Source organism: Penaeus vannamei, chromosome 9 (genome assembly GCF_042767895.1).
Source record: "Penaeus vannamei isolate JL-2024 chromosome 9, ASM4276789v1, whole genome shotgun sequence".
Lineage (NCBI taxonomy): Eukaryota > Metazoa > Arthropoda > Malacostraca > Decapoda > Penaeidae > Penaeus > Penaeus vannamei.
Window position 1 is genome coordinate 28422990 of NC_091557.1, and position 12500 is coordinate 28435489.

Consider the following 12500-nt stretch of genomic DNA (forward strand, 5'->3'; position numbering starts at 1 on the left):
CAGCAGTAGTAATTATCTGCTTATTAGTTATTTTATAAAGTTTCCATTGGGATAAGTCATTCAATAACAAAAATATCTACAGTATACGTTTCTCTGTAAATTATGAAGCATAACAGTCTGCACAGACACACGCAGTCCTTGTGGAATGTACGTGTTGTAACTACTTTTTTCTTTAAATCGTTTTCTACCTTTCCTTGCGTCCCATTGCCATTTCCGCCTAATTAACAATGTTAAATTGTCAGTAATTAATATTGGTCTGAATATCATTACTTTCTTGGGAAGATAATCGATTAAACCGAGTTTGAGCAAATAGGAGTTTAAATTCAGTGTCAGTAATTGTCAACCCTTTCGAATAGAACTATAACCAAGGTACTTAGGATTAAGCCCCACATCTTTGCACATTTCACTGCAGATGTCACGAGGGCTGAAAGTGTTTTCAACGAAAAAATTCTGAGCATTCGCTGACCGTAGTATATTGCATAAATTGACAGGACTGAAAACAGGAGAGAGCTAAATAGCACCATTTCCTTTAGCCCATGAGGATGCGCCGTGAGATACCAGACGTAGCAAATTGAATAATTATTATTGTATTTTAATTGATATTACAATTTCCAGGAGTAAAACTGAAATTATCTTTTTATCGATGATCAGTGTTCCATGCTACAAGTAACAGTAGGCAACCTCTAGATCATTCTCATTTTTGGGTTCAGAAGGGTATATGGAAGTGGTTCTACCTATTCTAGTACCTTGATTATAAGTGCGATTTGAGTTCTCTTTGTTTTTAAAAATGTCTACGTTTTATACATATTTCCCTTACCGACCATGCCTGTGTGAGTACCGTTGGGCAGAATGGTACCCCAGCGAGCAGGTCCTGGATGTTGGAACACTGGTGTGAAATTCAGCGATCTTCCTATCGCCTGTACCACCTGAAATGTTCTTTCCTTTACTCTCTATATACAAAATCATTGGGAAAAATAATGTTTATTTTGTTCTGAACAGTGTGTACCTTTGTTTCAATGATCTAAAAAAATATACATACAAAAAAGTCAAGGAACTATGTCCAATTATGAAGCCAACCAATCGAACTGGCGACCATTTGGCAAATGCAAAAAGTCAAGGAGGCCGAACGATAGTTAAACTCAATCTGAAATTGGTTTAGGGAGGCTGTAGTGTAAAAAAAAAAAAAAAAAAAAAAAAAAAAAAAAAAAAAAAAAAAAAAAAAAAACTCTGGTGATAGGAGATATCTGAATATACAGAATATATTCTTATCGGATTTCAAATGTAAATGAGCAGAAACAAGACAGATTAAACTAAAAACTAAACACTAAACCCATAAGAATCTTTTTACCTATGCTTATTGACACTAAGGCTTTCAACCTTATATTACTACCGTATGAAATAGCAACACTAACATTTTAAGACCATTCTTCGAATTAGGTTGAAGGAATTGCAACTTGTCCTATCAGCAGAAGCCATCAAACAATGCTGTAAATGTGAATAGCAAAACGCAAACTGCATTGATATAATTGTAGAAAAACCCGCTGTCCACAAACTAGGTTTACTGAAAATGAGCCATTAGTTTAAAACATCCTGCTAGATTTCCTTTACAGCTCTGAAGGGATAGAGGGGAAGAAGGTATATAACAAGAACAGAGGTAACAAGGTCAATGAAAAAGGGTATCGGACCTGAGGATGTACGAAAAGAAAATGCCGTTGAGGTTGAAATTGTGCAACAGCTTGCAAACGTGAACAACAGCGGTGTCTGTCGATGGCAGATAAGTGTGTTGTTCATGCGTTCCTTGGATACAACGTATGTGTGCTGTGAAATACTTGATGTGACTAGCACCGGCCTCATCAGAATTGTATTTATAACATGGATGTGGGTCAGGTTGCGGCGGAGGCTGTTCACCTGGCGAAAGGTGAATATACACAGAGAGGGTGAAGGGGGAAGGAGAGAGTTGATTTCCTGGCTGTATGGCAGACTGAGAACAGGCAGAGAGGAGTCTCTTTGGGAGGAGAGTCTTGCGACGCCTTGGATCGCGCGCGCGTCGAGAGCGAGGCTAGAGAAGGTCAGGTTGCTGAGAAATCGAAATAAGGAATCAAGGATCAGAGGTATAAAGGATGACAGAACAGAGCGACAGAGCAATTTTTTCCTGTATTTACCTTCCTCTCTACATCCGCAGATGAAAATGAAATCAGGATTTTGAAAATGTTATTTTATATTTAAGTAAATCTAGTTTGTGGATGATAAATTTTCTACCAGTTGTAATGATTTTTTGATAGATATTAAGCTTTGCATATCTTAAAACTGTAATTCCTTTTCCAAGCCTGATTTAACAATTATGTTTGATGTATAAAAGAAACAAGACAGGAAGTGCTTCTAGATATAAGTAGAACTATATGTCTTATAGGATAAATGGAACCGTGTTACCGACAAAAGTACAATCTAATGAGAATTAGAGAGAAAAAAATCGTACTAGTAAAATGTTACCTTTTCTGATGAATACCCACCTGTCATATCAGAGCACGTATGGTTAGTATAGCCATAAACATTGCAATTGGGTTTATCTTACAGCCAATACAGAAAATAAGTTTTTAGCAGCCCCATAGATTGCGACCACCAAACTTCGCGGGCTTCAAGAATTTTGGAAGAACAAAGGGTTGCTCATTCCAGTCTTTTTTCTAAGATCAGTGACGTGTGTGTGTCAGATAGATAGATAGAGTGAGTAAGTGAGTGAGTGGGTGAGACTGAGCGAGAGTGAGTGAGTGAGTGAGTGAGTGTGTGCGTGAGTGTGAGAGAGAGTGAGTAAGTGAGAGAGAGAGAGAGAGAGTTCTAAGAGTGAGTGAGAGAGAAAAAAACATTGCAGTATTTACAAATTTAACATTGAAACAACATAAAATTACACAAACTAGCATCACAATCCTTACATCATACTTTCTACCTCAAGTCCTCACCCTGATATCGATACCCGACACGTTATGCAAAAAGCCGTCTTTGTCCACGTCTGAGAAAACGGAGGGAGCGTGGTTGAACGTAAACACACGCAGTTCTCGTCCCTTGAGGTCGCGTAACTGTGAAAAAAAACTGTGATTAATAAAGGAATTCATACGTTGTTCAGTTTTCACTTTTAGGTTTGGCTTCTAAATTTTCTCCCCTGATTTGAGGAGGTGAGAAAGAAGGATGAAGATAAGCTTATTTAGAGAAACATTGTGCAAAATATACTCGATGGTGATTATATATTTCTCTCTCTCTCTTCTCCCTCCCTCCCTCCCTCCCTCTCACAATCTCTCTCTCTCTCTCTCTCTCTCTCTCTCTCTCTCTCTCTCTCTCTCTCTCTCTCTCTCTCTCTCTCTCTCTCTCTCTCTCTCTCTCTCTCTCTCTCTCTCTCTCTCTCTCTCTCTCTCTCCCTCAATTGTAGAGATACCGTGATGTATATTAGTATGCTATTAACAAGTCGATAGATACGTAAATATCCATGGCGACACCAATGCAATGGACAAGAGAGAGGGAAAATGACTGACAGACATGTGGGCAGACAAATAAATGCACTTGCAGATTCTGTATCACTTTGCTTTTTACCTTATCAGGAAACACGTCCACGAGGGTGACTGGTTCGCCGTGTCTCCATACATTTAGGAACTTGATGGTTTCTTCACTATACAGCTGATGCGTGTACAAGGTAAGTTCGTTTTCAGTGCGACCAGGCCTGCCAAGGAGCATATAAATTTTCTTATTCTTGGTGTGAATAATGATAACTCGTAAATAATACTATGGTTGAATTCATGTAGATATTTATACACAAACGCAGAGACAGCCATGTACGCAAGCATATGTTGTTAGATTCGTAGATATACACAAACAGAGGATTGATGGAGAGATTCAGATATAGATAATGACATAAATATAGAAACTGATTTAAACAGTGATGAATAAACAGATCTTTGGACAGAGACAGACGAAAAAAATACTATAAAAAGACACAATTATACAACCGAAAAAGACTCACAAGAAAAACAAGACATCAACAGTCTTTTGAAGCTTGTACATAACTGCTATGCGCTGAAGATCGAACTTGCTGGACTGGGAGAGGAAGACGTAGCGACCCCGCCAGTCCCAAGCGTCGTCGTCTGCGTCCAGGAAGTCCTTGAGCAAGACCAGGTCCTGGGAGTTCGAAAGAGCCTCTGTTTATCCAGGATATATGCGGTGTGCGAGTGCGGTTTGGAATTTTTGGTTTTTGCTTATTTTTCGTTTAGTGAATTTCTTGGCGTTGATATTATTTATGTGTTGTTGTTTTTTTATCTGGTGGTTTTTCCTAATGTGAATTAATATATGACTATAATTTTCAGTGTCTATGTAGTGTGTCAATGGTCAATGATCACCATGTCTCCTTTTGTAATATGATAATCTTATCCTGTGTAGCCTCTGTTTATGTCTGTTTCGAGTGGCGCTGAAAGGAACAGACTAATAAGACATTTCTGAAGATAAAACGTTTGTGTATTGATATAGACTAGACATGTTTGGGAGTATGTAGAAAAGAATGATGGTGAAGACAAGTGTTACTAGACAAATCGGTGAACATGATGTGTTAGGAAAGAATGATGAAAAGGGAGAGAGAGAGAGAGAGAGAGAGAGAGAGAGAGAGAGAGAGAGAGAGAGAGAGAGAGAGAGAGAGAGAGAGAGAGAGAGAGAGAGAGAGAGCGAGCGAGAGCGAGAGCGAGAGCGAGAGCGAGAGCGAGAGCGAGAGAGAGAGAGAGAGAGAGAGAGAGAGAGAGAGAGAGAGAGAGAGAGAGAGAGAAAGAAAGAAAGAAAGAAAGAAAGAGAAAGAAAGAAAGAAAGAAAGAAAGAGAGAGAGAGAGAGAGAGAGAGAGAGAGAGAGAGAGAGAGAGAGAGACAGACAGACAGACAGACAGACAGACAGAGAGAGAGAGTGTTAAAGCCTACCTGAGCAATGATGATGTAGATATCACAGTTCGTCGGCCTCCAAAGTGGTTTCCAACTCTGACCACCGAGAGTCATTACCGACACCTGTGTAAACGAAACGGTTATGTCTGCCTACTCATTATTGCAGTCGTGGTCAAAATTTCGAGAGAGGCGCCTTTGACTTTACAATATGGATATTTGGCTGAAGGTCACAGCTACTTAAAAGAAAAGAAATACATTATGTCCTTTTTTACAAGTAGATTTCCCCTGTCGTTTATATATATATATATATATATATATATATATATATATATATATATATATATATATATATATATATATATATATATATATTTTTTTTTTTTTTTTTTTTTTTTTTTTTTTTTTTTTTTTTTTTTTTTTTTTTTTTTTTTTTTTTTTTTTTTAGGTTTAACACTGCACAATCAAGGTTGATATAACAAACGCTTTTGGCATAGAAATCAGAATATCCCATGCAGGCCTATTACAAAGATGTCTCTCCGTAGATATTTATCCAACCTCCCATGACCCTCCGACGCCTCTCCTCCTTCCATAAGTGTTACTGCATTACCCAAAGCCACGCCCACCTGGTACAGTAGCCGGCGCTCCACCATGAGGTCGACAAGGCGCAGGGTGACGTCCGCGGAAAAGGGATCGTCGGTCGAGAGGATGACGAACGAGCACCCGCCGAACTGTTCCTCCGCCAGCCGGTCGAGCGCGTTCTTTGCCGAGCTCGCCTGGGGTCGACACCGAGGGGTTAGGAGGGTAGGTACCAAGGGGTTAGGGGAGGGTCGACACCAAGGGGTTAGGGGAGGGTAGGTACCAAGGGGTTAGGGGAGGGTCGACACCAAGGGGTTAGGGGAGGGTAGGTACCAAGGGGTTAGGGGAGGGTGGACACGAAGGGGTTAGGGGAGGGTAGGTACCAAGGGGTTAGGGGAGGGTCGACACCAAGGGGTTAGGGGAGGGTAGGTACCAAGGGGTTAGGGGAGTGTCGGTACCAAGGGGTTAGGGGAGGGGAGGTACCAAGGGGTTAGGGGAGGGTCGACACCAAGGGGTTAGGGGAGGGTCCACGCCAGGGGGGTAGGGGAGGGGGGGCGCCAGGGGGTTAGGGGAGGGTCGACACCAAGGGGTTAGGGGAGGGTCGACGCCAAGGGGTTAGGGGAGGGTCGGTACCAAGGGGTTGGGGGAGGGTCGACGCCAAGGGGTTAGGGGAGTGTCGGTACCAAGGGGTTAGGGGAGGGTCGACACCAAGGGGTTAGGGGAGGGTAGGTACCAAGGGGTTAGGTGAGTGTCGGTACCAAGGGGTTAGGGGAGGGGAGGTACCAAGGGGTTAGGGGAGGGTCGACACCAAGGGGTTAGGGGAGGGTCGACGCCAAGGGGTTAGGGGAAGGTCGACACCAAGGGGTTGGGGGAGGGTCGACGCCAGGGGGTAAGGGGAGGGGCGACGCCAAGGGGTTAGGGGAGGGTCAACACCAAGGGGTTAGGGGAGGGTCGACACCAAGGGGTTAGGGGAGGGTCGACGCCAAGGCGTTAGGGGAGGGTCGACGCCAAGGGGTTAGGGGAGGGTCGATGCCAAGGGGTTAGGGGAGGGGCAACACCAAGGGGTTAGGCGAGGTTAGGTACCAAGGGGTTAGGGGAGGGGCGACACCAGGGGGTGGGGGGAGGGCCGACGCCAAGGGGTTAGGGGAGGGTCGGTACCAAGGGGATAGGGGAGGGTCGACACCAAGGGGTTAGGGGAGGGTCGACGCCAAGGGGTTAGGGGAAGGTCGACACCAAGGGGTTAGGGGAGGGTCGACGCCAAGGGGTTGGGGGAGGGTCGACACCAAGGGGTTAGGGGAGGGTCGACACCAAGGGGTTAGGGGAGGGTCGACACCAAGGGGTTAGGGGAGGGTCGACGCCAAGGGGTTAGGGGAGGGTCGACGCCAAGGGGTTAGGGGAGGGTCGACACCAAGCGGTTAGGGGAGGGTCGACACCAAGGGGTGAGAGGAGGGTCGACACCAAGGGGTTAGGGGAGGGTCGACACCAAGGGGTTAGGGGAGGGTCGACACCAAGGGGTTAGGGGAGGGTCGACACCAAGGGGTTAGGGGAGGGTCGACACCAAGGGGGTAGGGGAGGGTCGACACCAAGGGGTTAGGGGAGGGTCGACGCCAAGGGGTTAGGGGAGGGTCGACACCAAGGGGTTAGGGGAGGGTCGACGCCAAGGGGTTAGGGGAGGGTCGACACCAAGGGGTTAGGGGAGGGTCGACACCAAGGGGTTAGGGGAGGGTCGACACCAAGGGGTTAGGGGAGTGTCGGTACCAAGGGGTTAGGGGAGGGTCGACACCAAGGGGTTAGGGGAGGGTCGACACCAAGGGGTTAGGGGAGGGTCGGTACCAAGGGGTTAGGGGAGGGTCGACACCAAGGGGTTAGGGGAGGGTCGACACCAAGGGGTGAGGGGAGGGTCGGTACCAAGGGGTTAGGGGAGGGTCGACACCAAGGGGTTAGGGGAGGGTCGACAGCAAGGGGTTAGGGGAGGGTCGGTACCAAGGGGTTAGGGGAGGGTCGACACCAAGGGGTTAGGGGAGGGTCGACCGGAAGGGGTTAGGGGAGGGTCGGTACCAAGGGGTTAGGGGAGGGTCGACGCCAAGGGGTTAGGGGAGGGTCGACACCAAGGGGTTAGGGGAGGGTCGGTACCGAGGGGTTAGGGGAGGGTCGACACCAAGGGGTTAGGGGAGGGTCGGTACCGAGGGGTTAGGGGAGGGTCGGTACCAAGGGGTTAGGGGAGGGTCGGTACCAAGGGGTTAGGGGAGGGGAGGTACCAAGGGGTTAGGGGAGGGTCGACGCCAAGGGGTTAGGGGAGGGTCGACACCAAGGGGTTAGGGGAGGGTCGACACCAAGGGGTTAGGGGAGGGTCGACACCAAGGGGTTAGGGGAAGGTCGGTACCAAGGGGTTGGGGGAGGGTCGACACCAAGGGGTTAGGGGAGGGTCGACACCAAGGGGTTAGGGGAGGGTCGGTACCAAGGGGTTAGGGGAAGGTCGACACCAAGGGGTTAGGGGAGGGTCGACACCAAGGGGTTAGGGGAGGATCGACACCAAGGAGTTAGGGGAGGGTCGGTACCAAGGGGTTAGGGGAGGGTCGACACCAAGGGGTTACGGGAGGGTCGACACCAAGGGGTTAGGGGAGGGTCGGTACTAAGGGGTTAGGGGAGGGTCGACACCAAGGGGTTAGGGGAGGGTCGGTACCAAGGGGTTAGGGGAGGGTCGACACCAAGGGGTTAGGGGAGGGTCGACAGCAAGGGGTTAGGGGAGGGTCGGTACCAAGGGGTTAGGGGAGGGTCGACACCAAGGGGTTAGGGGAGGGTCGACACCAAGGGGTTAGGGGAGGGTCGGTACCAAGGGGTTGGGGGAGGGTCGACACCAAGGGGTTAGGGGAGGGTCGACACCAAGGGGTTAGGGGAGGGTCGGTACCAAGGGGTTAGGGGAGGGTCGACACCAAGGGGTTAGGGGAGGGTCGACACCAAGGGGTTAGGGGAGGGTCGACACCAAGGGGTTAGGGGAGGGTCGGTACCAAGGGGTTAGGGGAGGGTCGACACCAAGGGGTTAGGGGAGGGTCGGTACCAAGGGGTTAGGGGAGGGTCGACACCAAGGGGTTAGGGGAGGGTCGACAGCAAGGGGTTAGGGGAGGGTCGGTACCAAGGGGTTAGGGGAGGGTCGACACCAAGGGGTTAGGGGAGGGTCGACACCAAGGGGTTAGGGGAGGGTCGGTACCGAGGGTTGGGGGAGGGTCGACACCAAGGGGTTAGGGGAGGGTCGACACCAAGGGGTTAGGGGAGGGTCGGTACCGAGGGGTTGGGGGAGGGTCGACACCAAGGGGTTAGGGGAGGGTCGGTACCGAGGGTTAGGGGAGGGTCGACACCAAGGGGTTAGGGGAGGGTCGGTACCAAGGGGTTAGGGGAGGGTCGACACCAAGGGGTTAGGGGAGGGTCGACACCAAGGGGTTAGGGGAGGGTCGACACCAAGGGGTTAGGGGAGGGTCGGTACCAAGGAGTTAGGGGAGGGTCGACACCAAGGGGTTAGGGGAGGGTCGACACCAAGGGGTTAGGGGAGGGTCGGCACCAAGGGGCTAGGGGAGGGTCGACACCAAGGGGTTAGGGGAGGGTCGACACCAAGGGGTTAGGGGAGGGTCGACACCAAGGGGTTAGGGGAGGGTCGACAGCAAGGGGTTAGGGGAGGGTCGGTACCAAGGGGTTAGGGGAGGGTCGACACCAAGGGGTTAGGGGAGGGTCGACACCAAGGGGTTAGGGGAGGGTCGGTACCGAGGGTTGGGGGAGGGTCGACACCAAGGGGTTAGGGGAGGGTCGACACCAAGGGGTTGGGGGAGGGTCGACACCAAGGGGTGAGAGGAGGTCGTATACGGTGGGTTTCTTCATTTACACCCACGACACTTTTTTAAACCTCCGATACGTCCGCGACCCCCGGTTTTCCCTTTAGGAAAGGGGGATTAAGTAGACATATTCTGCAATCCGTATTAGCTCTACATGACTAACTTTAAATAGGCCTATATTATCCGCCCCCTAGATTTTGACCCCTTGCCTTTAAAATTAATTTAAAGATACTTCACAAAAAATGGGAAGAAAAGTCACCTGCACATCCCAAACCGAGGTCTGGCGCCGTGGTCCCAGGCTTGCTACCATTGCACTCAGTCCAATCAGTAGCACGACCGATGGCCCAAACATTGCACTGAAAAAACAGACATTACTTCGTGAATTAAATTGATTATGCAGTCAATTGTTGATTAAATACTTTTGCGGCTATGGAACAATCTCTAGGGGAAAATGAAATACACAAAAATCTGTATCTAAATACTTTTACATTAGAAACTACGGACATGCAGATAAAAAAGTCACCATTTACAGGGACAAAATACGATAGTAATAATGTTAAGAAAAAATAATTGTAAAGCAGCCTTAAGCAGCAAAGTCAATAGTATTACAATCACTCCTCGCAATATTCTAACAAAGACAAATCAAAAACTCGTAAAAACGAAAAAAAAACGAGTTAGCTCAACCTGTACATGCTGTCGTGAGGAGGGACTTCGAAACACTGGCTGATGGCATTGCATTTCTTCCCATAAGTAGAGTGTTGAGATTATTATTTCCGATTTAGACAACCCGTCTCATGTCGTCTGTTTTTTCTTTCTCTACCTTTTTTATAGTTTTTATTTCTTCCTTTCTTTCTTTCTTTTTTATAGATTTGTGACTGATGTCCTTGCTTTATATTCACTCATGTGACTTTTAAACCTCTCTCTGATTTTTTGGAAATACCGTGATTGAGATCAGCTGATTTGAAATGTAATTAGTTCAATTAACTGGCTTGAATTTTCCAAGCTTGATGAGACGCTGTTATAAGAATGACAGTGGGATTATGGGGGCGATTTGGACGAAGACACACGCACATAGTATGTAAAAATGCGTATGAATGTATATGGATATATATATATATATATATATATATATATATATATATATATATATATATATATATATATATATATATATATATATATATATATATATATATATATATATATATTTCAATGTATATGCATATCCAGATTGAAACATGTCCTCGCTTTCTGTCTTTCTGTCTTTTTCTTTATTTATGCACACACATATATGTGTTTATGTATATATATATATATATATATATATATATATATATATATATATATATATATATATATATATGTATATATATATATATATATATATATATTTTTTTTTTTTTTTTTTTTTTTCTTAATGTGTGTGTGTGTGTGTGTGTGTGTGTGTGTGTGTGTGTGTGTGTGTGTGTGTGTGTGTGTGTGTGTGTGTGCATGCATATATATAAGTACACACACACTCACACATATATATAAGTGTGTATATGTGTATATATGTATATATATGAATATATACACACGCACACACATATATATATGTATATAGTTACATACACACACACACACACAACCACACACACACATACACACACACACACACACACACACACACACACACACACACACACACACACACACACACACACATATATATATATATATATATATATATATATATATATATATATATATATATATATATATATATATATATTCATGGATATGTATATATATATATATATATATATATATATATATATATATATATATATATATATATATATATATATATGCATGTATGTATATATATATATATATATATATATATATATATATATATATATGTATGTATGTATGTATGTATGTGTATATATGTATATATTGACATATGTATATATGCATGCATGCAGTAAATACTTACATGAATTGTACATATACATCGACTCGTACAGGAAATTTACCCCGAAACCCAACTACAGCGGCGATCAGACTGACAGACCACAATGAGCCAGGAAAGGGCGCGTGGCAATCAGATACGAAATGGAAATAAAATCTGCGTTGACTGACACCCCGAATGAGCCATCCTTCACCTCGCGGAAAAGAGTGATTGGCCGATGACAGGGAACCGTAATTAGACTTTGGTAGTGAAAGGTTAACTGGTAAATATGAGATTATGAGTCGTGACTGGAGACCTTGTCACAAATTTCGATTTATGTGTGAATTTGTATATCTAACCCTTCCCCCATCTATATATATATATATATATATATATATATATATATATATATATATATATATATATATATATATATATATATATATATATATATATATATATATATATATATATATATATATATATATGTGTGTGTGTGTGTGTGTGTGTGTGTGTGTGTGTGTGTGTGTGTGTGTGTGTGTGTGTGTGACATAATATGTAAACATGATAAGTATATACAGTTATGTGTATGTTATGTTCTATGAGTCGAAGAAAAGATATGGCTGAGAATAAATGAAGTATGTTTTGGAAAACATAACACTGATAAGCATCAAATACATCTCTTGCACTGTAAAATTACACATTTTTATTTATACCTGTTTTCAATTCTTAAATATGAAAACCGTAAAATTAAATGCACTTGGACGACTCTTGTTTGCGCTTTTATTTATACCTTATTTAACGTGTAATGAATGATATTGTATGCTCTTGAACACTCTTCATTCAGGTAGAAAAAGTAAGAATGGTGATGACAGTGCAACATGTATTCAACAGGTCAGATGCAGTTCCGAAGGAGATATATAATCAAAACTGGTCAATTGCATTTATTGCGTAGATATTCATTATGATTCATGCATGTGACTGGGATAGTGATTTATGCTTAGAAACTGGTCGGAACGTAACTCCTCTGTCAACGGGATATTAGCGAATATTAGATATCGGATTTATAAGAAAAATATTTTTGCTTTCACTCATTTCATCATTTTAAATTTCATCCATAAAAGTAATCACTAATAGGATTAAGTGATGCTGTTGAATTACTTTGTTTAGCATCGTTAATTGGTTTTGACGTTAACAAAGTTATCAGTATAATTGCTGTAATACTCAGGAGGTTAAATGTAGCACTCCTGTCTTGAGAAAGAGTA

At 44.4% G+C, this 12500-nt stretch overlaps 1 protein-coding gene across 1 annotated transcript in view; it reads right to left on the reverse strand.

Moving 5' to 3' along the window:
• Window positions 1-9655, reverse strand: part of LOC138862695 (ionotropic receptor 21a-like) — an 18320-nt gene extending 8665 nt beyond the window's left edge. Inside the window, exons 1-7 of the mRNA XM_070125504.1 lie at window positions 9562-9655; window positions 5526-5675; window positions 4942-5025; window positions 4007-4161; window positions 3580-3706; window positions 2955-3071; window positions 818-926 (exon numbers count right to left, since the gene is read on the reverse strand). Of these exons, the coding sequence (XP_069981605.1) occupies window positions 818-926; window positions 2955-3071; window positions 3580-3706; window positions 4007-4161; window positions 4942-5025; window positions 5526-5675; window positions 9562-9654 (835 nt within the window). The 5' untranslated portion in view covers window position 9655. The remainder of the gene's footprint in view (window positions 1-817; window positions 927-2954; window positions 3072-3579; window positions 3707-4006; window positions 4162-4941; window positions 5026-5525; window positions 5676-9561) is intronic.
• Between the last annotated feature and the right edge of the window lie 2845 nt (window positions 9656-12500).